The sequence below is a fragment of the Falco naumanni genome, chromosome 9 (assembly GCF_017639655.2).
Source record: "Falco naumanni isolate bFalNau1 chromosome 9, bFalNau1.pat, whole genome shotgun sequence".
Classification (NCBI taxonomy): domain Eukaryota; kingdom Metazoa; phylum Chordata; class Aves; order Falconiformes; family Falconidae; genus Falco; species Falco naumanni.
Genome location: NC_054062.1, coordinates 33,766,002 through 33,793,571, shown reverse-complemented (window position 1 = coordinate 33,793,571; position 27,570 = coordinate 33,766,002). Strand labels below are relative to the sequence as shown.

The following is a 27,570-nucleotide window of genomic DNA, read 5'->3' as shown; positions in this document are numbered from 1 at the left end:
ATCTCAAGCAACAGTGTAAAAACATTTCAATTCGTAAGTTCAGTGTTTTAGACATACATTAAGTTAACTTGCCAGTGTGCACAGGCCATCTCAACACGAAGATCACTATTTACATTTCAGAAAACCCATCAGCAGTAAAATGGAACAAGTTCTCATTCCAGAGAAGCTCTGGCCTTCCCTGTGAAGAGAGCAATCGTGACACAATGTCTCAAGCTTGCTGATTTTCACTGGGAAAAGCACTCAATACAGAATGCAGTTTTAAGTACATTTCAACATCCACTTACAAACACTGGAAGTAAATAGAGCTGTTTTAAAATCAGCTCCAGCTACTCTTGCAGAAAGGCAAAACCGAAAAAGTGTGCAGGATATAATATTCACTCCCACACCTGCAAACACACTGTGAAGTGTATCTGCTTCCAAACATGCCGCCTCCTTGCCTTTACCACCAGAACATCACAGGGAGGCAGGGCGCAGCAGTGAAAGCTCCCTGTGAGTAAGTGCCGTTGTCTCATTTAACACTGAGGTCTCTGGAAAGTACAGGGAGCATCTGGGCAGGCAGAAGTAATAAACACAAGTTAACAACGTGAGCCCAATTTTGCTCTAATCTTGCTCACTTCTGCACAGCTTACTCAAGAGACTGCCTTTGAGATTCTCAGCAAAGCTTCCCAGGTAGAATAAGAAGAGCGTGAGTTCCCCTCCCAGTATATTTACTGGGAGGGAAAAAGTTCAAGTGTACTGTCGTGCACGTCACACTGACAGCACTAAAGGCCACATATTCTAAAAAGGGTCGAAAGGGGTACATCTACCTTCACATGGCACTACCTGCATTTAGAAAAGTAAATGAACGCTAATGAAGGTTTATGTGGGTAGAAGGGAGCCTAAATTAATTTTGCAAGTATATTTATTTGGGTGTGGCAAGGGAAATAACCTAAAGGTTACGTTCAAGTGTTGATTCCCCCTCCACTAAAGGAAACAGAGAATAAAGATTTTCCCTGCCTCAGTTCAATCCACTTATGAGGAAGCTGGCATTTTCCAAATACTGTGGGTAGAGCCTTCTCCTGGAAATGTGCTTGCATTCAACAGCTGAACAATTGGAGCCATCATTTTAAAAGCAGAGGTACAAATTTTGGCCATGCGTTGATTCCCACAGATATCAGCTAGCACAGCATGGCTAATTCTTCATGCACTGAGACAATAAATAAATAAATATCAAGGATCTGTGCTGTATGTGCAAAGGCTTTGCAGAAATAAATAAAGTAATCCCTCAGGCCATCTCCAATTTCTAAGCTGAAGACAGATAAACTAATTACAGTGTCATTCAACCACATTTACAGTTAAAGCCCTAACATCTGCAGCTCAGCATTAATAGGCAGCAAGAAAGCCCCAGCTCCGGAGCAGCACTGAACTGTCCTGGAGCAGCACTGAATGTTTCAGACTGATTACTCACATGGCTCATGCTGGCTTCCCTGCATACAGCTCCCCGCACTAAGAAATGCATGTCAAGGACACCTCAGCATCTGCTCTGAGGCAGGAGGGAAGCAGCGTGCCAGAGCCCACTGCAGGCAACGCATGAAGGTAATGGAGCTCATCCCTCCCTCTGCAGCAGGCAGGGGACAACAGCAAAAATTGCTCACACAAAAATAACGGGAAGGCATGTGAGAAAACGAAATGAGTAGAACAGGTTTTCATGGAATGCTGTGGGTTTGAGCTGAACTGCAAGATGCTGTTAGACTCTGACTGCTCAGTGATTTCTACTGCTCCATTTGAAACGATTTGGCCTTTTTCTAAATTTCTAGAGTTGAGATAGACTATCAAGCTGCTTTTCTCTTTGCTGTCCCTTGTCAAAGACAGCTTGCTGCTTTTTCCCCACTCAAGTCCTTGGTGATGACATCCCTTTTTTATCACTTACTCCACAAAGTCCTCTTTGCATCGCTGTAGGAGGTCACATGCTTTCTGGATCTCTTGTTCGTTCAGAAGTACCAGTGTCCCAAGAGTCAGGTGAAGCTTTGCAGGGTTCTGGAACAGGCTGCTGCTGACCCCGTGATCCTACAAATCAGTCAGTCAATCATATATAAGTGTCTTACCCACACACACCCCTCCATCAGAGGAATAAATACTACAGAGAACAGGTACCAAGCCACTGGCATCAAACCTTTATCTTTGCATCACTGGTTGGTTTCATAGTGACTCAAAGTTGAAACAAGAAACAAAATTTCACAGGCTTTGCAAGCAAGCAAGCTCAGCCTGGCAGACGAGGTGCAGCCCCCCACCACACACACACACTCCCTGCCTGCCTTTTCATCAGAGCTGCTGAACGGCAGCCTGGAAGCTCATTACAATAGGCTCTAACTCAAGACCCAGGAACAGCAGCACTCACTCGTACAGGGTTTCGAGAGGAGACTTCCACAGCTGTCAAAGTGGCAGCTGCCATCAGCAATGAACGCAACACAAGTCAGCACAGATTTAAAACCTGAGTTAAGTCCATTTTTTGTGCAATAAAGCTGGAACCAGCTGTAGTGACAAGCTCTAAATGGTCTCTAAATCCTGTCTAAACACAGGTTGCACCTCACAACACAAGCACAGCTAATACCAGCTCTGATAATTAAATTTTTCTTGTTCCCATGTGCCCTATAGCTTGCTAAGATGAATTAAGTTTAAATTCCCTTTATAAGAAGAGCTACGTGTTGTTGCTGGGGAAGAACTGTTCCCAGGTGGAGCAGTGGTTACATTCAACTTTAAGAAACATGCTCTTTTGTTCTAGGATGTTTATAAAAATACCTCGAGGATGGTTAACACACCCATATTAAAACAATTATTTCTACTTAGTGGCCATTTCCCTTCACTGCATTAAATATTGTCCACTTTTAACTCCAGAAGAAGCCAACTTGCCAGGCTTGAAGCCCTTCTCTGTCTGAAGGAAGTCCACTGACTGAGAATGACAGCTTTGAACTTTCTGGCTGTGCTTCTGAGTTTGAAAGAAAACCTTTCAGATGTTTAAGCACTGCATATCTCAGTCCGTCAGAGTTTAATGCCCCACATCTCACTCAGCATTTTTCATGCTTAATGACCACATCCATACTTTTCTTCACAGCAGTGCTTACGGATGGACTAGAGATGAGCCAGCCTACAACACAGAGGCTGGAGGCTCACTCCAGCAGCGACAGGCTGGCAAAGAATGGTGGTGACCAGAAGAGAGAGAGCACGTACACACTTTCCACTGCTGCTAATTACTGCCTTGCTGACTGAAACCCCAAACTGTACCATGCTAGTAGTGGCAAAGCACATTGCAAACCTCAGCACTGCGCAGTAGCCTGAAACAAGCACAGACTAACTACATCAGGCACATCAGGAGCAGAGTAAAGAGGGACGGCTCCATCTCACTTCTCCCCACCCTCCCTTCTCTGCAGTAAAAGCCTTGCAGCTTCCTTTAATTCATCCTGCTGTTAACATGCATGACAGGACATGATTTCTCTCCGTCAGCCTTTTTTCTTCAATGGTATCCATAGCCAGAGAACATTTGGCCCATCACAAAACAATAGCTTGGATAACAGAAACTGGGAGAAGGTTCAATTTGTCCTGGCCATGGACAACCAGCCAACATCACTCCCACAGCACGCACAGATGATGTACAGTAACAAGAAAGTAGTTCACAGGTCAGAAAGCCAAAGCCCTACCCTTATTTTCTGCCCCAGCATGATTTGTACTGTAAACATTAACCTGTCCCAAAAACAGCTTTTTCCCCTGAGCTTTCCAACACCTGAGTGTGGGCTGATAGCTGACAAAGCAATGGCACATCACCTCCACAAGCCACACTACTGCTGCTGGGGAGATTAGCAGGGAAGAGCAGTACACAGTGAGCAGGCCAAGACCTAGATAATCTTTTTGGTTTACTCCCTAGTAGTTCAGACAGCTCCTAAAAACCCTGCTTACAGCCCTACTCTTTCACAGGCTGGCAGATCCCACTTCTCCCACGCATAAAATAGATGCTACATCAGAGGTAGCTCTCCCTGGAACAGGCAATGTTTCTGCAGGCATCTTAGCAGCCCTTCATGGCTCGATGCTGCTCACCAAGATGCAAAAAGCTTGAACCCACTTATTCTAATCCCAGATTATGATATGCTATCAGCAACCACCACGTTGTCTCATGGGAAGCCACCCTGTCCAGTGGTATCAGCCCTCTGCAACCTGACCGTCAGGGCCAGCAACAGCAACACAGAGCCTAGAAATGTGTTCATAACTACTGTTAATGAAAAATCACATGCCCCTCCAAGGAAAACAAGCCCAAGAGACATGATCCTGTCAACGCTGTGATTTTGGGGCATTATGGACATCTTACCTAAGGAACCCTCTCAAGGTAAGCTACAACCACAAAAGCAGGAGTGAGGAGTGAGATTCAGCATCAGAGATGGGCAGAAGGATCCACTGAGATCTAAGCCACACTCTCCGACTGCTTCTCAGTGACAGACTCCTCTTTCACCAGTTCCCTCCCCTGTGGAATGGAAGGTAGGCACTCCTCATAGCACAAGCTGCAGCAGCTTGTGGCAAGCGGTGGCTTCCAGCCCTAATAAAAATGGAGCACCAGATTAGGGGAGTCGAGGTGTCACAGCAGGGAATCCCCATATCCTACAGGGGAATCTGAAAGCAGCATATTTGCAGGAACTCACCAGCAGATACAAACACATCAGACTATATAGTCTCTCTAAAAATTTTCTGTTCAAACTTGGGTCCTCTAAGGATGAGGACCTCTAAGGATGCCTCTCTAAGGAGAGGCAGGAAGAATATCACTTTTATGCACCATCCATATGTGATGACTGGTCGTTTTAGCTTACGCCTCTCCCTGACACTGCATTGTCATGGTCAAAAAACCAACAACTCATTTCCACTCAGCCTTAAAATTTCTTTTTTTTCCTCTCTCCTGATACTTAGACTTCTACCTTTGCCTTCCTCCTTCAGAAGCGACACAGAAAGGGTTTTATCTGGAGTCTTCACCTCTCTTTGCAAAGTCCAAGGACATTGTTCCTCCAAATCTAAGGCCCTGTAGTAGGGAAACCATAGACCACAACACACTTCAGGCCTTCTACATGACAAGGCAAAGGATTAAACTCCTTGGCTCTTCCTCCCTGGCTGCATCCTCTCTATTGTCTTAAGAGCTTCCAATGTTTGCAGACAGCTTTATGGTTTTGGGTTTTTTTCTTAATAGCAGGATACTGCGTGCCAGCCATATGCCCTCTCCCACCCTGATCCACAAAGGAGTGAGCCAGAAAAACAGCACTTCCTCAGAACTGACTGAAGAGCTGCAGGCTGAAAAACCTTTCCCATTTTCTGTCCCTTACACTCCAAGATACAATATCTCATTAGCAATGTTTGATATTTACAGGTTGCCGTTTATTACAGCAATCATACTTCTTTTCCATGCTACATCTGCAGCCTGTTAAGGCTGCAAATGCTGCGTTTGCACAGCTCTGAAAGACCCAACTGTGATTTTTCACGGCAATATTACTGCAAAGTCTCTTCCCTTTCCCACCTGCATACTCAGACAGACGTTTCAGTTCTCCTCACTCTGACACCTACATGACTGTGCTAGGAGACTTCCAAGGTCATCCACTCATCTGGACCTCCCACTGCACCACACCAGTAATGAGCCTGTCCAGGTGAGCCACCTCCCTGTACTTATACTAAATTAGCCTCAAAAGAGCCTCCTCTTGGCCCTGCTTCATTGCCTGGAAGCCCTGACCATACAACAGTGTGAATGACACATGAAGTGTTCCATATTTCAGCACAAGGTTCATCTTATAGAAAGTCTTAAAGACACAGACACAAAAAAGTTAGAAAGCATACACCCACTGACATAACCCTATGCTATAAAATATAAATAAACGGTTGTCATGGTAACTGCTTCAGAGAGAAATAGGGTCTCTCACAAATGCTCAATGGCCGGAAGAAATCCTCACACACACACCCCCTTGGTCTCGTCAATTCCCTTCCTTACCGCTATTACCAAGCTTCATTCAAAGACTAGAGTTTACCTAATTCTGCAGTGTTTCACACAAGCAAATTGCCACAGAAAGAGAAGCACACCACTTCTGTCACTGAAACCTATTCAGATTTCTCCAAGTATCCCGAGAAATCCCGTTGCTTTGGACAAATCTATAAGCTCTCCTATTGCTCTGTGAGGCACAGTTTTGAAATACTGTTTTTCATTACTGATGTGCTTTCTAGCAGAGACCCTGCTGTGAGATAAAGTGGTATTAGAGTGGCATTACTGGCTGCTGGAGTGATTGAGAGACATACGAGGGTGCAATATACTCCTTGAACTAAGAGGCAGCAATATATCTAGAAACCCTTATGCTAATACCAGGAGGAGAAAGGGCAGAAAAATAAAGCACCATATATTCCTAGACTATACATATGCAAACCCCCAAATACCAGCTACTGACCAAATTCCACATTTCAAACTAAGAATGGGAACTCTAGAGCTGATGTAAGCAGGACCAGGAACATTTCAGGCCCTTCTGAGAGGCACAGGGCACTGAGCAGTACTAACATGATCCCACAGCTCCCAGGCCAGGGCACCTTGTGCCTAAGCAGTGTGGAGAGCAGGAACTACAGCTCCAGACCTTCTGCCTCTACCCATAGATGTGTCTTGATACAGGGCAGCTTCAGCCGCCACCATTCTGAGAAATTCCCAAAAGCACCTTGATGACTTGGCAGCAGCAAAAGGCATGCTATGTCTTGAGCGCCATGCTCTTTTAGAGATACTGCTATTAATGATATTAGGAGGGTTTATGCCCAGGTGCTGGTTCTGAGTACAGTTCAAATCTGAGGTCACTGAAATCCAGAAGTAGCTGTTAGGCTGAAATGATTTCCCACATGCATGCTCACACTGAAGCAGAGCCTTACAGGACCCAGTGCTGTCCAGACATGGAACAAAAACTGCAGGAAAGAAAAAGAACATCAGCAAGAGGAGGAAAAATTAACATGACTAGCCTGGTCAGCAGAGGTCTCAGCACTCCTCTGACCAAGCCTGGGTTTCTGCAGCTTTACAGGACAAGGAGCACATGAAGGTTTGCAGATGTTCCCAGGCAGCTCCTTCTGAACGTGACTGACAACACCGGGGAAAGCACCAAGATAAATTTATGAACATGTTTCTAACTGGATGGCAGACCTCTCTGGCTATGCAGGGATGCAAACTGACACTTAAGAGTGAGCAAGAGACAAACTGTGACAGAGACAGATCAGGAGGGGTCTGGAGAACAAGCAAGATTACCAGCTGAGGCTGAGCCAATGGAGGGCTGCAGAGATGCAACCAAACCAGCAGGCAGGAAAAAAGACTGCTCTGCAAGAAGAGCTAGTCCCATGTGAGACCACTGTGTTGCAGGATTAAAGACACACGATGACAGCATGAACCACAGCATTAGCTGCAAAGATTAATAAAAGAGGCCACGTCTTAGAGATATGACACTGAAAGGGCTCACCTGACACCAGGCAGTCTAGAAGTCAGAACCCAGCAAGACATATGCGATGACACTGATGTTACTGCCCTGCTCAGCAGACAGGTCGGGGTTTGCTGTCCGCAGGGATGGACAAGCAAGATGCATAGAACTTGCTGGCGGTCAGCTAGAGGGAGGTGGAGAAGCAGGTAAGTGGCATCCAGGATGTCAAGGCTTCTAGCAGAGCAGGGCCACATCTTGTGGGAGATCAAGTGAATGGACTGTAACAGCCATAAACCCAGGGGGAAGGGGATAAAGAGCAAAAGAAACACCAGACCAAAAGCAGTGATCTCAGTCCAAGGCCAACAGTACGAACAGCCACTACCAGAGACCCAGGCTGAAGTTACCAGCCTCTCAAAGAGCGACTTCTCTCCTGTAACTTTGGTGTCCCCACACAAGGACTGGAACTAGAAACCAACAGAGGGAGCCAGGCCACCACTGATGCCAGCCCAAGGTCTGGCACTCTGTCCAGCCAACACTTTCTCAGCCTAATGTTTCTGTCCCCCTGTCCTCAAGCCTTTCCTTTATTAACGGCAAGCTTAATAAAGATAGCTGCCACTGGCTAATGGGGACAGGCAATCAAGTCAGTGATATCCTCCTAGCCCGAAGAACGGCTTCTCATGGCATTGTACAGGTTGCTAATCCCTGGATCTGTTGGCCAATTTATGTTGTATTTAACATCAGGTGGAAACACGAGTGATAGAAAGCTCCTAAGATGTCATAGGCAGCTGGACAGAGAAGACAGACTTAGATCAGAACTGCCAGAAAGGACAAGACTGCAAAGCCAGCTCAGTTCTGCTCTTGGAGATGAGACAATTGACCTGCAAGTGACCACAAACACTGGAGCAAGAAACCCTGTCTCCCCAGACATCAGATAATCCACACTCACAGCATGAAGACATAGGAAACTAAACTTCTTAAGCCATGCTATCTGCAAGATTGTATTTTCTGTTTTAAAAGGCAAAAACAGAAGAGACAGACACGAAGGTAAGAATATGAGTCCACAAAACCCTGCTGCATGTATGCAAGCTGACCTGCAGCGGCCACGAAGAGGAACTCTTCTCTTCTGCCTAGACATATCCTCCCAGTGGACTCAGAGGACACAGCAATTTAATAATACCATTCCCACTCTTCAGCCTGGCCCTGTGCATTGACATACCACTTCTGTCAAACTAGAAGCACACTAAAATAAACCAGGGAATACACAGCTTTCACTTCATTCTGTTCCTCATTTCCCTATGCCTAACTATTTCCTGCTGTTCTCAATGCAAGATCTGAAGGCAAGTAGGAGGAACTGTCAGCACAAAGTCTCATGGGGAAGAAGGGAAGTGATTAGGTTTGCAGGATGGCATGTGCTACCAAGTCATTTCTTGCTCAGCTCAGGTAATGACACCCATCTTCCTTCACTGTCAGTAACCAAAAGGAAAGTGAAATTGAAGCAGCAGCACACTTGTGAAATCCTACCAGGTTTTACAGTTATGTTGAAATCATATAAAATATAGAAAAGTCCACTATATTATTTAGTGGTTTTCCTATTAAAAGCAAAAACAAAAAAACCCAATCCCAACCCTCTTTTGAATCTTAGATATCCTCCCACCTAGGAAAATCTCTAAGAAGAACAAAATATTTTCTAACAATTTACTAAGTAAGCCATTCCACTTTCCAGATTTCACAACAGCACTGAACAAATTCACAGCAGACCTGCCAACTGAAGTAAAAGGCCTGTTAAAAATACATTCCTAGGAAACAGAATAGAATAAGGCCTTCAAGGTAAATGCCAGAAAGCTATCTCAATGAACAAAATGGCACTCTGCTGAAGGACTTCCACTTGATTTTAATTCTTATGTGGCTCTGTACCTTTGAGCATTTCTCCAACACTTCCTCCTTGAACTGCAGGAACTTCTCCTGGATGGCAGGCTGGTTGAGAGCGAAGGACAGGAAATGTGTGAAGGGCTGCTTCTTACGGAAGCTGTCCAGGAGAACATCAATCCGCGTTCGGGCAGAGATGACACCGCTGCGATGCTGCCCTGTAATCACTAGAAGGAAACAAAGCAATAGTTGTCTGGTTTCTGTGAAGCTACAGTGAAACTACTGACACCCATGCCCATGCAAAATAAAGAGTAATTAAACAGATCGTGATTTTACACAATACTTACCCATGCACTTTAAAATATCAATATTGGAGGATACTGTGAAGGTAAGAACATTTCACTCAGGAGATGCCAGGAAGGAATTAGAAAAACCTGCACAACAGCACCTCTCTACTGTTAGCCCCAGGCTCACTGAAGAAGCATTAGGAATTAAAACCCCCAACCATGCACAGAGACGCCTTGCCAGACTCCCCACTTGACTTAAAATGCTTGACACAGCTGTGCTTTCCTCTGTAAAGACAGGATGATGACATCAAAAGTATCCCTCTGCTCTCAAGAAACTCAGCTCCGAGTGCTTAAAAAAACAGTAACGACAAATCTATCATTTCAGTGGCTCTTCAGATTTCTAGAGCCTTATTTCAAGTTTTCATAAAAGCAGTCAAAGTAAAAAAAGAAAAGAAAATCTATCAAAGATCAAGATGGCCTATATCATTTCTGCATGCACTTCAGGGCACCAAACAGAACACTTGAGCTTGAAAGGAAAGAACGGCAAGGAGCAAAATTTTCTTGGCTTCCTATTATTAAGTTTTCAACATCTCTCAACCTTCCTAATAGTCCTTCATGGTTCTCAGAAAGAAGTCAAGACCCACTTCTTGAGAAGTACTGCCACGTTCCTGTGCAGCACCACAGCTGGATACCCCTATCACTTACTCCTCACAGCTCTGTCACAAGTTTAACTGTACACTGTGCCAATTATCACTGAAGCATGCACAAGGGGCCCTCTCTGGATACCCACTCAGGCAAAAACCCACAGAGGCCAGCCCTTAAAAGCAATGCCTCCTTCCTTTTTAAGTCACTAGAAATTATGGGAAGGAACATACGATACAAGAATGCATGCTCTCAACATCAGGATCAAGTGACACCAGAAAGGCAGCAACGTCATCCATCAAAACACTTCTCACATTAAAGCACATGCTCAAGTTTATTTTGTGCATAAATTACAACATGGTAACTTTTTCTGGATGTATATTATAGTTTCTTATTAATGGAAATGGTATTATTTTGAAATCAAAACAGAACTCAAACACATTCAGGCCTAGTGTTCTCAAACCAGTCATTTAAGGCCCAGAACTGACTTCAGTGAGACTATTTATCGGCTTAAAATAGATTCCCCCCCCAAAAAAAAATTACACTGCTTTATACGGATTTATAGACAGAAAAAATAAACTCAGAAGAAAAGTGAAGTGATTTTCCCAGGGCCGTAAAGTGAGTCATTGCCATGTCAAAAGCAGAAATTAAAGGAAAAACACCTATACCCCCTTCCCATTCAAACCGTGTCTGTGCAAGAGCCTTTGAAAGAACACTCATTTTGCACATGTTAAACTCACCAATTTCTCCTTCCACTCCAGGCTTGGGAATGCTGATGGAGGTTCGAGTCTCTGTTTCTAGTCTTTTCTTGGTCTCCCCTTTCTTCCCAATGATGTACCTGGAAGCATAAAAGTGCAAGAGTCACTCACAGTTTGTCACTGGGCCACTCTCCACCAAGTGTGTCCAGCCAGCAGGTTAACCACACCACAGACGAACCAGGCTCCAAGCTGGCTCCGGGCAGTGGGTGCCTCCAGACTCGGTATTTCCATACTAGAGGGATGCACACACTCAGCTCCATATGCAGGACCTGGTCCAGGCACAGCGGCTACTCCCAGGACTCCGCGCATGACCAGCCCAGGACCACAGGACAATGTTGAGCCATGGCTGACAACTGGCTTAAGCCAAAGTAAGTCAGTTGGCCCATCAGAGCTCTGCCCAGCACATCCTGTCACAGCTTATTCGTCAGCTGGGTTATCCCTTTTTCCCATTACCCCAGCTGATGAAGAACTACAGGCTCCTTTTCTGTTTTTTACTGGGCTCAAGGCAGTTTCTTGCCAGTATCCAAATACACAACAGAACACTTTTCTTTCTCTGCATTTCAGTAAAACTATTCAACCTACAAAACTGTCAAAAATAACTAAATAAAGCTTTGAACACTACAGGCTTCCTAGCAAACATCAGACTGGAGTCAATAGTCAATTCCAGTCGTGTGTGCTTTCTCTCAAAGCTTTCACAAACTCCCCCTGCCAGGCTGCTCACCCCAGTTCTTCCTCCCCTTCTCCCTCCGCTCCCTGACACTTTTATGTTCAAGGAAAGAGATGCTCAAAAACTCTCCTGCCAGCAAGAAAGCACCACCTGCTGTCTCTGTCACAGAGAAGGCTAGGAGTCAAGTGTGGCACAACTGCACTAGAAAGGCATTGCCAATTTTCCCTTCCCAAATGCTAAAATCCACATCCACAAAATGGAGTAAGTTTTGGAGATCTGGTGCTTACCCGACCTCAAAAAAAAAAATTCTGCACTCAACTGCTTCCTCAGCCAGTGGCAACTCAAATAAACCAGAAACACACGGGCTCACTTGTATAATGGGCTGGGAACCTCCACTCTGCACTGAAAACCTTTCTCAGTCTCTTCCACCACAAAGGCATCACAGGGTTCATCTGTGCAGTCACCAGGACCTACCAGATAAAAAAACACAACAGACCTTGTACAACCTCTGTAAAGCTTGGCAGCGCTTTATGTAGGGCAACAGTCTCACAGCCGCCTTCTCCCAAGGTTAAATAAAAGAAGAAACTAATTCCTCTCTGCTGCAGGTAACTACTTTTTATTTCACATTACTACCAGCTCTGGAAAACATAATGACTGCTTCCAAATCCACCAGGCTGAGAGGCGTAGGAAAGCAGTAGTTACAGCCCAGGTTTTCCCTCAGCTTGAAGTTATGCGGCTACCCAGTGGGAATGGTCTTTTCTCCTGGCAGGGTGAAAGCCACCAGCCCATTCAGAGACATGAGGAGAAATTTTAAATTGCAGAAGAATACAAATAAAAAGGTGAGGATAGTTTTCATTCAAGGGTTCAGGTACAGAGGTTTGGAAAACAGGAATTCTCACACCCTTGGCACAGAGGAATAGATGCACCTTTCTTCTGTGGGCCATTCAGTCGCGCCTGTTGGGACCAAACATGACTTCCAGAAAGAGGCCATGGTTTCTATCTCCTCTCCAATACATACAGGGACAAATCTGGGTGGCCAGCAGCTTATTAAAACTTTGTTAAATCCACTGAAAGGTAGGGTGGAGGAAGAAACAGGACACAATGGCCACAACCCTTTCCATTTGAGAAGTAACAGCTGAGCTTTTCTGTGCCCACAATTCATGCAGAACTATGACAAACATACACACAGAAAGATAAAGTGAAATACATCAGAACAGGAAAAATTTCCCTCCAAAACAGGTAACACCTTCCAAAAGCCACATTGTGCAAGAAGCTAGTTCTTTAAGGAGCCAACACTGTAAGGATAGAGGATCTCTAGCAAGCAGCTTCCACTCCTGCCTTATCTGCAAATAATCACACTACTGAAAAGAAAGGCACTTCAGGAACCTGGGAAGGACAGGTTTACAGAGCTAATTTGTTTTCCTCTTTTACTGGAGATCTTCCATGGCCAGCAAGCAACATGACACCTGCATTAGGTAACCAGGATTACATTCACTTGTTGGTCAGCAGGATCATCAGGGACCAACGCAAAACATTTTTCTCCCTCTTGAACACCTCACTACACTGCATGGGCAGGTCCTTGTGCACATAAAGATATCAGAGATGACACCAAAAGCTCCCTAGGTCCCCAGTGTTGATGCTTTCAGCTGTAGCACATTCTGACAGCACCAAAGCCAACCCTTGCACAGCACTTTTTACCTGCATAGAAATCCTCATCCTCCTCCTGCTGGTAGACCTGCTCTTGAATGAAATTCTTCCTGTATACTCGCCCCCCAATCCTTATCAGCGTGGGCCGGAGAATATCCATCCTGCTCCTCCTCCTAATACAAAAACAAAGACAGCTTTGCTAACAAGCCAAGGAAAGGTAAATTTCAGTGTTTCCTCAGGGATAATTCGTAAGAGGCATCAGGGAAGCTCTGAGGGACTCAGCAGTAAAAAGCAAGGTCTGTACCTCCAGAAGAGCAATAACTCCTTTTATGCATGTGTACAAGAGGCTTCAGAAAGGCAATACCTTCTCAAACCTTATGTCACTCATTCAAAGCCTAATTTTATGAGAATGTACATGTATACTCCTTATCAGCTCGTAAAGCCCAGTCAAGTGAAAATGGAAAATTTAAGCAATGTAAGATACGTAAGACAGCATCGGGGTTTTTGCCCCTGCAAGGAAGTCAGCAAGTGATCGATCACTACTCTCTCTGAAACTCACAGGTTTTAGCTAAAACTCACTGTGGCCTCAATCAATGTGTGCCATTTCAGCACCATTCAGGATTCTGAACAGTTTCACCTTGCCATTTTCCACAGCTGCAGACCAAAGAGACCCCAGCCACTTGCAAGGATTCCCCTACAACACTGACCTCTCTCAAAATACCTGACATCCCTGACATCCTCCACTAGTTTCTCAAAGGCCTAAGGAGCTTTTCGAAAGCAAACCCAGTTCCCTGGATCTGCTCGAGAGGCAGCTGGAGAAGGGAAACAAAGCACTCGAGGGGTCAGCACTGGCTGGTGTAAGCAGTTACATCTCCTGCTCTCCACCTCAGAGCACCCTGAGAAGTTTGAAGAACATGCATAAAAGTCTTACGCTACCCTGCATTATTCGAAACAATACTAGAAACATGGGGCACAGAGTTAAAATTTTTATGGTGAAGAATAGTGCAAAAAGCAAAGAACTGGCTGTCATCTGTCTGAGACTTCACATCTTCACTACTTAAATTTCTACGTTCACTGAAATTGTTAACGTTGGGTATCTCGGTTTGCCTTGTTTTTAAAACAGAAATTTCTGTTGCTCTGAAAACAAAGCCTCCACCAAAAAAAAATTGCCTTCATCAGGCTTACCTGTCCACTACAACAGAACCAGACAGGTGAAAACAAAGAGTTTGCCTTTGAAGATGCCTTTGTTCTAAACTGGATTTATTATATGGAGTGACACAAGAGGTTCAGCCTGTCAATGCTTTCCCCCTCAATTACAGCCACACCTTCTAAAATAACATACAACCACCTGAACTTACATTTAAATAAAAAGGCATCCCTATAGTTCAAGGAAGGAAGCGCAGATGTGAACCGTGCACAGCAGGGGACAGAACAAGCCATGAAAAAACACATCGTTGGGTTGGGTTTTTTTTTTTTGTTTGTTTCCGCTCAGGCTTTTTATTTTTGAATTGCAGCGCTAGCGTCACAGTTTCTTAACTCCTCACGGCCGCCCACACGGGGCGAGCCTGCGGGGCGCTGAGGCAGAGAACCGGCAGGCCCCGACGCCTCCGGGCAGCGCCAGGCCTATAGCGCAGCGGGAGGCGGCGGGAGCAACATGGCCGCCCGCCTCAGCCCAACCGTCACCAGCGGTTACCGCCCCGCCCGGAAGTAGGAAGGAGCCGCGCGCGGGACGCGGCCACCCGCCCGCCCCAGCATGCACCGCGAGCGCGATCACGCGCGCCGCCTGCGCCAAGCCGTCCGGGCGCCCAGGTGAGGCCGGGAGCGGCGGGCGCGGAGCGGGCGCGGAGCGGGAGCGGCAGCGGCAGCGGGGCGGCCCAGGAGGCGGGGGGCGCCCGACGGCGCGGCAGCGGGGGGTGGGGGGGGGGAGCTGGCGCCGGGGCTCTCACTCACCGGGAGGCAGCTCGCTACGGAAGCCGGGGAGGGGCCGCGGGGCGGGCCGCGGGTGGGCGGGGCGCGGCGCAGGCGCCCCGGCGGTGCCGAGGCCGCCGCGGCGGCGGGGCTGTGGGCAGGGGCGGTGCAGGCGCAGTGCTGGCAGGGCCCGGCCCGGCGTGAGGCGGTGGCGGGGCGGGCATGTCCCGGGCGCGGCCCCCCGCCGTGCATGCCTCAGCATATTTAAAATCAAAACCCCGTAGCCGCACGGCGGGTCCCGCCAGGCCTGCAGCACGAGCCGTCGCCTGGCCTCCCGCACCGGTGGGGCGCGGGGCCTGCCGGGGGCGGCGGGGACAGGTGTCGCTGCCATGTTAACGGCCTCTTTTACCCCGGCCTTTTCCTTCACAGCCCGCAAGCCCCAGTCTTCTGCGAGCTGCTGCCCTGTTCTGTGTGCCGCGCGGCAAATGGGACAGCTCTGGGCTTAACTGGGAATGAACACAGAATTCCTAATTGTGACAGCCTTTTAAAACCCCATTTTCTCCACTAAATCCTTGAATGATTTCCAAAGGTGCTGTCTGTGTAGCCTAAGGAGTCTGCAGAAGTGTATTAAATAGGTAGAATAATAGAAATGTATTAAATGGGCAGGATAATTGGAAGGTGCTTTTAAATAGTTTGAAGGAGTAGCAAGTGGTGTCACGAGTGCCAAGTCACAGCTTTTTTACTCTGAAAGAGGTATGTGACAAGTTTTAAGTACTCCATCATGACAAACGTGCAGCCGATACCTCTTAAAAACGAAGCTGAGGAAGGGGTATGCAAGAGGTGGCTGGGCTTGTGCAGTACTGGTACAGGCAGAGGGATGCTCAGCCATTGCTGCTCTCGGGTAGCTGCAGCGTTTTAAATACAAAAGCACATCTGGAGTGATGCAGAGAGCAGTTGCTGCAAATGAGGCGCAGCTCTGGCTTCTCACAGGGTGTGGTGCTGGAACCGGCAGTGCTGTGGGCTTCCAGGTTTTATGAGGCAGCAGGACTTTTTCTGTGTTTGTGCTCCTGGAAACAAGGCAAAAAGGAAAGAAAGAAAAAAAAAAAAAAAAGAAAAGAAAAAAGTCTTTTTATGACGCTGGGGAGCGGGAAAAGCGCCAGGCAGCTGGAGGCTAGTGAATTCAGGCCAGTGACCTGCACCAGGCTATTTTTATGTGTGCTTCAATCGTCCTGCAGAATTCCCAGGCCCCCTTGTCCGAGGGCGGTCGGAGCGTGGGTTACCTTCGGTTTCTGCATGCCACCATGTGGTGTGACAGCCAACTGCACCCCTCCCCTCAGCAGGCGCTGGCAGAGGGCACAGGCAGCCTCTCCCACGCATGCTGGGCGGCCTTGAACCACCAGCACTTTGAGGCTGTGGTGCGGGGGCAGCAGCCCAAAGCTGTGCTTGCTGGCTCTTCCTGAACCTCACTGCCTTCATCTGCCATCAGATACGTTAGTGGTTGCTGGCTTTGTGCCTTGGGAAACCCCGAGATGCCCTTCCTAACTCCGCCTTACTCTCTTCTTTGTTCTTCCAGGCTGGGTCGGGGTGAAATGGCAGCCTCTTCCTCATCCTCTTCAGCCGGTGGAGTCAGTGGCAGCTCTGTAACGGGATCGGGGTTCAGTGTTTCGGACCTGGCACCACCCCGAAAAGCCCTCTTCACTTACCCAAAAGGAGCCGGGGAGACACTAGAAGGTGATTGCCTCTGCCCTTCTCCTTCCCTGCTCCTCCTGGTGTGCAAGCAGCCTTCCAAGGGAGTTGCCGAGCTTGGCACCCTGCTGCCTTTTCAGACATTAGCTGGCAAAAGCTGGAGTAAGAAAGGAAGCACCAGGGCTCGGGTAGGTCCTGAGCAGCCCTGGCTCTCCCACCAGTTGTTCATGAGGAAGTGATTTTTCTGGCAGTCACCTGTTTTTTAGCTCTGTTGACGGCACTTCAGATGAGGAAGTGATCTACCTATAAGGGAACATGACAGTGTTAATTGCTCATTGTTGGCTAATCCTTTGATGTCGGGCTGAAATCACTGTAAAGATAGCTGAGGCAGGAGTATTTTTCTTGGCAAAACACATTCTGGGGTTGGATTTGACTGGGCTAGTACAGGAGGCAGCTTGTATCCCTGCTCGCCAGGAAACATAGGGCTTGCATTTGCCATCGACCCAAGTTAAAACCTTGCCACAGAGGTCTGTGAGAGAACAAATAAGAGAGACCTCTCTCTTAATCCTTCAAGGCTGAGCACATTCTCCTTTTGGGCTCACTTTTGTCAGGGCATTTCTCCAGAGCTGCCTGGAGACAGGGCTCTAATCCAGCGCAGCATCTTGTGTTTGGGTGCCTGAGCCCTGCCACCCACTTCATTGGGGTTGCCCAAAGGAGGACCCAGGCACATCACAGCTGCATGTCCCTGCCCCTGCTCTGGGTGAGAGAGGAAGGGCAGGTCCTCAGATGACAGGGTTAAGCCAGGGTCATTCAGTCTGTCTGCTTCTCTTGAGCTTCCTGTGTCACCATGCTGCACACTTGACTGTGTGAGCGCGAAGTTCATTGGGGTGGCCAGGACAGAGGCTCAGGTGGCCCTGCAGCTCAGAAGTGACACGACAGTGCAGGGCAGCTGGGAACTGATGGCTACATCATTTAAGGAGTGTTTTTATTACACATTAGAGCCCATATGCCAGTCTATTGAAGTAATTATGACTAAAGGCTTGCTCATAGAACTTAACGAGCCCTCAAAACAAATTAAAATAATGAAGCACTTCATGTTACCAAATAGACAGGCAGCTGTTCCTCCTGAGAGCTACTCGACATGGCAGCCAGGCTGGGGAGTCGGAGGAGAGGGAAGGGTATGTTTGGAAATGGCATGGGGCAGCACCAACACAGCATTGCAACAGTTTGCGAAAGGATGCTCTGAGCACAGCGGAACTCCGACTCTTCCCACTTACCTGGGGTTCAGTTTTGATTTTCCAGAGCCAGGGGTCTATTTCTACCCTTAGTCTTTGAAGTTGCTTCTCTCCTGGAGCTGTTAATTGTTTTTGCTTTGGGTTTACCAGTGACACAGCTGTTCATCTGCTCTGGGTGGCGGCAACAACTAAATACTCTCCTTGTCACAGGAAGCTTTAGGTTAGCTTTTTAATTCCTGAGATGAAAGGTAATATGCCCGTTTTTTGTCAGGCAGATACTAGTGGGGTAGCTGCATACCAGTTTCCTCTTGAAAAATGCCCACTGACTGACTGGTTTTTATTGTTACTTTAACTGTCTCGCTTGTTTTCAAATAAACCCTTAGGTATTTGGGGTTTTTTTTAGAGGGAAGTAGTATAAACTTTGGTACTTGGCACACAATTAGCTGTGTCTTCCAGATTGTTTTATTTCTGAGACAGTTGTGTGATCAATCACTTAGATGGCAAGATACACATTATTTGAAATCCTTTGTGCAGGGTTATGGTCTAAGCCTGTGGGAAATCATAAAGCATTATAAGGACGCAAGTGTCTGAGCCCGGAGGGAATCAGAGACTGCCATAATATTAGCTGGCTTCTCCTTAGCTACCTTCTATTTAAGAGGGACTGAAATTGCTTGACAGAGGGGATGTGACAGAATTATCAGCCAGAATGTCTTTCAGGTAGCACAGCTGTTCCCCAGTGGCACTGGGAGCCAGCCAAAGCCCTGTGCAGGATTTGAGCGCAGGGGCTAGAAACTGGAGGGCTGCGTGTTCGGTGCAGGGGAAAGTGTCAGAATGAGGCAAGTGGGGAAACCCACACCTCGAACATAAAAATAGAAGGCCGGCAGTACTCAGTTAAGGCTGCTTAGTCTTAAAACTCTCAGATTAAACCACCTCCCTTTTTCTGTTTACAGATGGCTCTGAAAGATTCCTCTGTGAATCTGTCTTCAGCTATCAGGTTGCATCTACATTAAAGCAAGTGAAACACGGTAAGCACCAAAGTGCCATCTATTTTAACTGCATGTTGATCAGGGAAGATGGCAGGGGAGTGTGGAGAAAAGGCTGACACGTTTTCAGGTGCCGACCACAAAAAAGCAGAATAGCCTTTTAAGTTGGTGAATTAACGCTAAGTCAGACCATCATCGAGCCCTTTTGCAAGCCCTATGCAAAGCGACGGGAACCCACACAGCCTGGGTGGGAACAGACTGTGCCTCTCAAAGCTTGTTTTTCCATCACTGTGTGCCACACTGCCTTCAAGAGAGGTGAGGCCAGAAGAGGAGGGTTATGGGCAGGAAACGCCCTCGCTCTGATCTTGGCCCAGTGCTGACTGTCTCTCTGACCTCGGGCAAAGAGACACTTGATTCCACCTTTGTTTCTCTGCTGAGCCCTTGTGACACCAGCAGGGTCAAGCGAGGTTTCAAAAGGTGCTTGGGAGATGGACACGCAGGTGCCTGGCATAGCATGACGGGGCTGACTCCACTCCCTGCCTCCCCAAGAAAGAGCCTTACATCTTGTTTGAACTTCTGTTTCCCTCCTGGGGCCTTTGCCGGCCGCCCAGGTGCCTGTAACTGAACGATGGGCTTGACTGCATGGCAGCTTTTGTTCTCAAGATGTTGGGCAGAGCTCAGCACTAGATTGCATCTGCTGCTTGAGGGTCACATCCTTTCTGGTCCCCGCCTCTTGTCAGCTAGAATGGGTACTTCCACGTGTTGTCTCAGACAGGAGAGGTTTCCTGTCCTCCACCGGCGAGGGTTGCCAGGAGGAGGTCTGGGGGCGTGCAGCAGCTTGCAAGGCTGTGATCCTGTTGCTTCTGAACTGAAAAGCAAAGCTGAACTTCAGAGCCATTGTTTCCACAGCTCTGGCACTGCTGCAGCTGTAGCTACTGGGGGCTGCTGCACAGACTGGCACCCTGATAAGCACCAGCCTTTGAAACTGGTTTGTGGAGCACCAGTCGCCTCCCTGTAAGAAAGGGGAAAGGCTTAAAAAAAGGTTGAGGTCATCATTTTTTGGCTTGTTTGTTTAACAGTTCCCAAAAGCACTCGATTGCAGGAGGTGGAGTGAGAACAGTCCCTCTTAAAATCACCCACTGCTGCAGTCAGCATAAATCATGCACGTTTTATGTTCTGCCTCTCGCTAGTAAGTCATTTTGTACTGGGCCATTTTTCCAAGAGGCTGCTGTGCTGTTCAACTTCCAGCAGAGCCAAGAGAAGAAGGGCTATGCTCATCTCTGTACCACTGCAGCTAATTTAATTGAAAATGGACTCTGTGTACCCAACGTGCAACCAGTTTAAATAAAGCTGAGAGGAACAAGTTATCTCGGGGATCCCCAGGGACGCAGCCTGTCTCTCCGCAGGGACCTTTGTGTCATTAGCGTGGTCTGATTGCAGAGCCTTTCTGCTACAGTCATCCAGGTCCTCCTCAAAGGACCTTCATTAAAACAAGGAGTTCCTCGTGCTGCACCCAGCTCCACCGTGGGCTGACCAAGCTCTCTCTGAACTTCTCTGTTCTTCTGCACGATAAATATTTATGCTAAAGAAATGAGCTTCATCCTGTTTTCACCCCCATACACTAGTCAGCCTTGCGTTTCCCTGTTAGGACTTGAATTTACCCAGCACGGGCAGGGATGGGTAAATATGAGGCAGAAAAGCCTGTCTCTGCTTTCTCCTGTGATCTGGTGAGGTCTCACCGTTTGCACAGGGCATCATGTAGAGTGGGTTTGTATTCAAATTGGCGCGGTGGGTTTTATTCTACTCTGTTCCCCATTGACAGCTGGGAATTTGCATCTAATTGAAAGGTTTAATTGCGCTGTCATTGCAAACCACAGTTACCTTTGAACTTCTCACAGATCAACAAGTCGCACGGATGGAAAAACTAGCCGGTCTGGTGGAAGAGCTGGAGGCAGATGAGTGGAGGTACAAGCCAATAGAACAGCTCCTGGGATTCACTCCCTCCTCAGGCTGAGCATGTCTGCATCACTGCTGTCAGGGAACAGAAGAAAAACATTCTCTGGCCTGGCTTCAAAACACACCCCAATTTATCAGGATGCTGACAGCTGCATCGGCAGGACCAGGCTTTTTGTGTTGTTTTTTTTGAAGTTGAGAGTGGGGATGCCCCATAAAGCTGCCAATAAATGGAAATGATGGGATTCTTAAGTCCTCTGCAGTGTTACAGGCTGGCAGGGCTCAGTTTCTGTAACTTAGAAGGTAGGATCGATTTTACAGAACTGGAAGAATCACCTTATTGTTTACAGAGGAGAGAAGACACACACAGTGTAGTGGCAGCGAAAGCAACCCAGTAACTCGGTCTGGCCTTTCCCCGGTGCATGGCCAAAGAACCGGGTGATGGGTAGGCTGGGAAGCCTGCATCTTCGCTGCTCAAGCCGGGCCTCTATAGAGCAGAGGTACAACGCCCTGCCGAAACCACTCCTCAGCCCTAGCCATTGTTTTGGGGGATGAACAGGATGAGAACTGTCCCAGGTTGGCTGAGAGGGGACAAGCAGTGACGCTTTCTCCAGAAGTAGCTCACATATTGCCGAAGCTGTTTCCTCTTCATTGTTTTTTCTCTTGTGTCTGCACTACGAGTCCTGGTAGGACACTGCTCTCTAATGCAGAAGCTGTACCTTTAATTTTTTTTCCTCTTCATTATGTATTAGATTGCTCTGATAATAAATTAATTCTGTCTTTGAAACAGTTTACCTTTATTGTTTTTTCTTTTTCCTTTTTCTTTTAAAGTGTTGCAAGTATCCTTTTCAAAGTTCTGTGTGGGAGGTCTGCTGACAGAAGCAGTCAGCTGTTGGGTAGGTAACAGGAGGTTTAATGAAGCTCAGAGGCAGATTGGGTGTTACAACGGTCAACTTAAGTTCAATTTAAAAAAAAAAAACTGAGAGGTACGAAAGCACACTTGCTTTACACTCAAAAGTGGATTGATTTAAATCAGCTTTTAATCCTGGTTTAACTCTGCCAGCAGAAACCCCCTATTTAAATCCATTCATTTTAATCGTCTTGTTTTTCATTTGTACTTCACTTCTGTTCTTGAGGGGAACTGGGTTTCCATTTGCTGGCATAATCATTTCAACATGTTAATTTTCCATTGATTAGAGCCTTAACACCACATTTGTGCTAGCCGGCAGAGAGACAGGCTTAGCACTGTATTTATGCAGTTGTACAACTTACTGCTCCAGATGCCTAATTTTTCCATTTTCAACATCTTACAAGATTATTTTATTTTTACTCACTATTTCAGTCCAGCCACATCTGGATTGGAACAGATTAATTTGAATCCATCCCTGTCTTAGTTATATCACCACCAGTTTGTGTTAGCTAAAACTAAAGGGAAGAAGTATGCAGATGCGTTCTGCATTTGTTTCCGTTTATGAATTGGTTCTAGTATCAGTCAGCTTTTCATGGTCCAGAGGCACACGCTGCCCCAAAGCCAGCCCTGGTGCAGAGGAAGCCCCTGTCTCAGCTCCACACCCGTGGAAATTCACTGTACGGTTTCTGAAACCGTGTCCGGGCATTCTCACGTAAGGCTGCAGCTCAGCTGAGACGTGTCCCACGCCGCCTCCCCCATGCACGGCCCGGAAAACCTCCTCCCCAGTCCTGGAGGGCTGCCAGCCCCTGCTCTGTGGGGGCCTCCTGCACAGCAGGTGGGTCCTCAGCCAGGATCACTCTAAACACGACGGCAGTCGGTATTAAAACTCCATCCCAGGTGGGGTAATTTTGAAAAGAAGGGAGCGTTTCAATCGTTAACTTGTTTATTTGTTCTGTATCATCTATTTTTAATCCTGCTTACTCCAGCCACCTAAACTTACCCTGGCCAAACTTGCCAAAAATACCCCCCATATCAAGACGACACCGTGGGGTTTGGGAACAGAGCTGGGCACCTTCTGCCGCCCACCACACAGCAGCACCCCGAGCCCCTGCGCTCACCGCCCGCCCGCCCGCCGACCCTACGTGCTGCAACCTGCGTAATCAGATGCAGAATGAGCCTGTCCTTTTTTACTGCTTGACGTGAAACTTTTCCACTCCACCGGCCCTCCGGGGACGCCGAGGGATCTGCGCCTGCGGCTCTGCCGGTGGGATGCGGAGCCCAGGCGTTGCCTGGTTCTCCCCACAAGCTCAGCGTGTGCTGAAGGTTCTGAAACACATTGGGGCTGAGATTTCCCCAGGGCCACCCCTCGCCCTCCTCCTGTTCCTTGTTTTCCAGCGTTTCTCTGTGGTGTGCTGGGCTCGTGGCTGGATGGAGCAGGGAACAGCCCCGGCTCCGTGCCGTACATGGCTTGTTTGTATGTGCGCCCAGCACCAAAATAGACACATGTGTGAGAGCCATTGAGAGGAAGTGAAAAGTTCACCCTGTACAGTACTACAAATGCAAAAACATGTTGTTGGCTGTTCCCTCCTCCTGCTCAGTAAACACTTTATGTAAGGCGGCGAAAACCAGAGGGATTGCTAGATGGTAAAATAAAAAAAAGCAAACCCTGCGCTCCCCCTCCTGCAAACGCAGGTTTTCCCTGGCAGCTGGAGACCCCCAGCTGCCCTATTTCTGCTTTGCAGATCTGTGGGGCAGTTGGCAGTAACTATTCCTCCTCAGGGTTTTGAAGCACTGTCCCCCTCACCTCAGGGGTCTCTGCAGCATCACTGGGGGCTTGGCAAGCAGCTCGGGGGCTGTTTGGAGGCTGCAGCTGGGAGTGGAGCAGCAGGGGGAAGGGAGCCCATCAGCTGCGAGCAAAAGTTGATGCAGGGAGGGGAGGGAAAATAAAAAAAAAAAAAAAAAAGCTGAACAAAGAGCTCCGTTCAGGGCTGCTGGTTGGTTTTCCTGTGGGTGCTCGCAGCAGAACGTTATGTACCGGCACACAAGCCCCACTCGCGCCTCCCCTCCGCGCTCCCAGCCCTGCTGGCCACGGCCCCAGCCCCGGGGATAGTGCCAAGGCACGCGCTCGCTTTGCCCGGCCAAACACCGGCCCGAGGAGAGCCTCTGCCCCCGCCGAGGATGCGGCGGTGTGGGGCAGCACCCCCAAAACACCAGCTCCAGCTTTTGCCTGGGATAGGGTAAAAGCGTCCAAGGGGAGAAGAATTTCACAGCCCCCACCCTGTAAATGGCACGGTGCCGATCCGGCACTCGGCGTCTCAGCTGCCAAAACCCATCCACTGTCCTCCTCGGATGCATGTTCCTTGTTTCTCCGCCTGACTCCCGCACATCGCGGGCAGGCAGCCTGCCTGCAGCTGCTTTTCCCAGGGGTGAGAGACAGGCCCAAAAGGTTTGGCTGCGGTGGAGACCTGCCCGGCCGGTGGCACACCAGGACCTGCCGCCAGGTCCCACCCAGCTCACAGCCTTCAGCTCACCCCTTTGAGCTGGCCACGGGCTCGGTGTGGTGGTGGAGGATGAGCAGGGTCACCCCTTGCCACAACCGTGGACCCAGTGACTGAGGATGGGGCCAGAGAGGGTGCAAAGGACACCCACCCTGCGGGCACTTAGGGGACACCCTGAAAACCACAGCCTCCCCCCAGCTCAGCCCCTTCATTGCATCCCCCCTATGACTACTTGGACACAGAAGATCACAGCAGCCTCTGCGCCACGCCAGCATGCTGAAATTATGTGTAAATTACCTAAAAGTGGCTTTTTGGGCCACGGAGCTGCTGGGAACAAACATGAAGATGGGGACTACACCATGGGCAGTGGCAGGAATTTGCCCCCCAGCATACGTGGGGCACGTCAGCACAGGATGTGCACCAAGGCACTCACTGAGCCCCCTGCGGTACATCTCCCTTCCTCCTCCTCCTCCTCCTCCTCCTCCTCCTCCTCCTCCTCCTCCTCCTCCTCCTCCCCAGTCCCCTCCCCCTGCAGCCCTGCAAAACTGCTGAGCTCAGCACATCCCGGGCAGGGGCCCAGCCAGGACCCTCCCCAACGCCAGCCATCCCCTGCTTAACCCTTTGCAGAACCAGACAGGCTGGAAATCACAGTGATCAAGAAATCTCATCATGGGGTGGTCCGACAAGGCGCAGCCAGCCAGGAACAGTCTGTCCAGAAAGTTTCATCCATCATCCTGAAGCCCCCTCTGATCTCCCCAGAAAGGATGGCAGGTCAGGGGGAAAGGTACACTGCTCGGCCACGAAAATCACACTGGGTTTAAGCTAGCAGCAGTACCCGGGGAAGGGAAGCACAGGGATTACTAATACTGTAGTGAAAACTTTGCTTTCTAGCCCCAAACCATTTCTAGAGGACCTGCTGCAGAACAGTGGCCCGGGCTGCAGTCTCTTTTGGGAAGGAAAACGAGTGGCAAGCCCCGCAATGCTTCCCCTCCCAGCAGAAGGGCGAGCGCACAGCATCACGTTAGGATTATTTTATTTCAGAGATCAAAAATTATGTTTCACTTTAACACTTGCTATCACACCAGCGGCTGCTTGCTCCCCTGCCTACCAGGCAATGTTATGGCAAAGAAAGAAAAATATTTATGCTCAGCCTCAGCTTCATAAGCTTCAAGATTATTTTTAGCAAGGCGCCTTCCCTGTGGTCCTTTACCTCTTTTTCATTTATTTGCTGTTTCCATCCCCCTATTTTGACCCCAGAGCCAGCCATTCCTCATCTATTTTCAGCCTCACCCAGTGAATATTCGTACCAATGACTTGGAGGTTGTGGGGAAGAAACCCTGATGAGCTAGATTTTGTTAAAAACAGGATCCCAAACACCATCCAACTGTTTCAGAGCACATGTGTGAGTATTTTGCTCTATTGCTTGGCAAGTGTGCAAATATCGGTGTATATTTTTAACAGCTGAGATTGGGCTTCTTTCATTTTTTGTCCCAAAAAGCAGAGCAGAAGCCCTGCATGCTGTGGGCACAAGCCAGGGCTTGTTCCCAGCTCCCCACACATCCCCTCCACCCCACGGCTCCCAGGACGATACCTGCTCCCCTGGCTTGGGCCCCACTCCCAAAACAGCAAGGGATTCAGGCCTCGCTTCTCCTTTGACCCCTGAAAAGCAATCTCCACACTGCTACAGCTCCCAGTTGGGTGCCTGGACCCTCAGCACCCACTGCACTGCAGCTCTCGGGTGGGAGAATTTGGCCTTGTCCCCCGCACCGTGGCGGTCACAGGCAGTGGGTGCAATGCTGGCACGAGGGGCCTGTCCCCCTTGCTCCTGACCAGCGTTTGCTCTCCACCATGTTTACTGCTAGGCTGTTATCAGTCTCTGCTCAGGAAGGACAGTACCCAAGATAGCTCCCAGAATGATTTCAGAGTGTGCTCAGCTCCTCCGATAAAGCCACAGGCAGTGCGCAGGAGGACAAACAAAGCCCTTTATCACCAATTAATGGGCCTTCGGGCTCCCGAACTGCTCAGGCTCTAGCTTTGGAAAGGTCACGTACGCAGGGGCAGGCACGCACAGATCTGTGGGGGTGGTACATGCTTCCAGAGGGCTCAGAGGAGGATGATGCCTTGCCCCCATTTACAGGACCACTGGGGGTAACCCTCAGCCTGGTACTGAACAAAGCTGCCCATTCCAGCCTGGCTGTGCCCTGCTCTCTCTCCCCCCCATAACCCTCCGATTTTTAACGTGTTTCACTCCAACAGCCTTCCTTTTCTTAAGAAACCTGAACAGCGATGGCTAATGGGACACTGGCACCCCTATCCCCCTGCCGCGCCTGCGGCCTTGGGCTGTTGGTTTGGTTTGTGACCTGCGGCAGGGCAGCAGCAAACACAAGCCGGCCGTGTCTCACGCCAGGGCTGCCTCTGCCGCTCGCACCGCGATCGGGCCCTGCTGGCGCCCAGTGTGCCAGTGGCACCTGGAAGAGGAGGGTGATCAGCGGGCACATTGAAAACTGCACATATGAACCCGCCGGCCCCATCACCTGCTGCCTGGTTTTGTGCCAGCCAGGGCCTGTTCCGCGGCCCAGAGAGGGGTCGGGAATGGTGGGGACCTGGCACAAACTGGCCAAGGCATGTGTCCCTCCTATCGCTGCTGTCCTCGCCGGTGCGGGCCGGGGGCGAAGCGGTGGGGCCGTGGATGGGGTCTGGCCCTGAGGTGCCGGTGGTGAGGCCCAGGCCCAGTCCGTGTGCTGAGGTGCGGGACGGGACGAGGCCCGGGCCCAAGCCGGGACCCCGGGGGTGCCCGGGAGTGAGGCCCAGGCCCTGGGGCGGCAGCGGGGGCCGAGGAAGCCCGGCGGGCGCTGCCCAGAACGGCAGGCGGATTTCGCACGGGCCCGGCCCTCCTGACGCAACCCCCCGCGCCGTTTGCAGGGCCCGGGCCGGAGCGGGGCCGAGCGGGGGGGAGGGGGCGGAGCCTCCCGCTGTCACCGGGCAGGAGAGACGCCGCGGACGTGCCCCGCGCTCCCATTGGCGGGCGCGGGAAGGCGGGGCGGGGCCTCCCGCGCAGTCCCTATATAAGGCAGGCGGCCGGGAGCTGGCCCGGCGG

General features: G+C 49.2%; 2 protein-coding genes and 1 long non-coding RNA gene across 4 annotated transcripts in view; 1 reads left to right on the top strand and 2 right to left on the bottom strand.

Moving 5' to 3' along the window:
* Nucleotides 1-15,334, bottom strand: part of ASCC1 (activating signal cointegrator 1 complex subunit 1) — a 38,124-nt gene extending 22,790 nt beyond the window's left edge. The window contains exons 1-6 of one of the 2 annotated variants that reach the window (XM_040606208.1): nt 15,251-15,334; nt 13,352-13,473; nt 12,024-12,123; nt 10,969-11,066; nt 9,348-9,526; nt 1,910-2,046 (exon numbers count right to left, since the gene is read on the bottom strand). In XM_040606208.1, coding sequence (XP_040462142.1) covers nt 1,910-2,046; nt 9,348-9,526; nt 10,969-11,066; nt 12,024-12,123; nt 13,352-13,460 — 623 coding nt within the window. In that variant the 5' untranslated portion in view covers nt 13,461-13,473; nt 15,251-15,334. Of the gene's footprint in view, nt 1-1,909; nt 2,047-9,347; nt 9,527-10,968; nt 11,067-12,023; nt 12,124-13,351; nt 13,474-14,658; nt 14,882-15,250 lie in introns of those variants that run through there. The other variant, XM_040606207.1, reaches the window with a different exon arrangement.
* On the top strand, nt 14,991-21,852 carry ANAPC16 (anaphase promoting complex subunit 16). Its single transcript, XM_040606210.1, has 4 exons — nt 14,991-15,109; nt 16,782-16,939; nt 19,080-19,154; nt 21,011-21,852. The coding sequence occupies exons 1-4, from the start codon at nt 15,054-15,056 to the stop codon at nt 21,124-21,126; spliced, it is 405 nt and encodes a 134-aa protein (XP_040462144.1). The 5' UTR covers nt 14,991-15,053; the 3' UTR covers nt 21,127-21,852.
* LOC121093604 lies at nt 19,156-21,079 on the bottom strand. Its single transcript, XR_005829618.1, has 2 exons — nt 20,994-21,079; nt 19,156-20,124 (listed from the first exon to the last, which is right to left on the bottom strand). It is a non-coding gene; the product is annotated as an uncharacterized LOC121093604 (long non-coding RNA).
* Nucleotides 21,853-27,570: the final 5,718 nt, after the last annotated feature.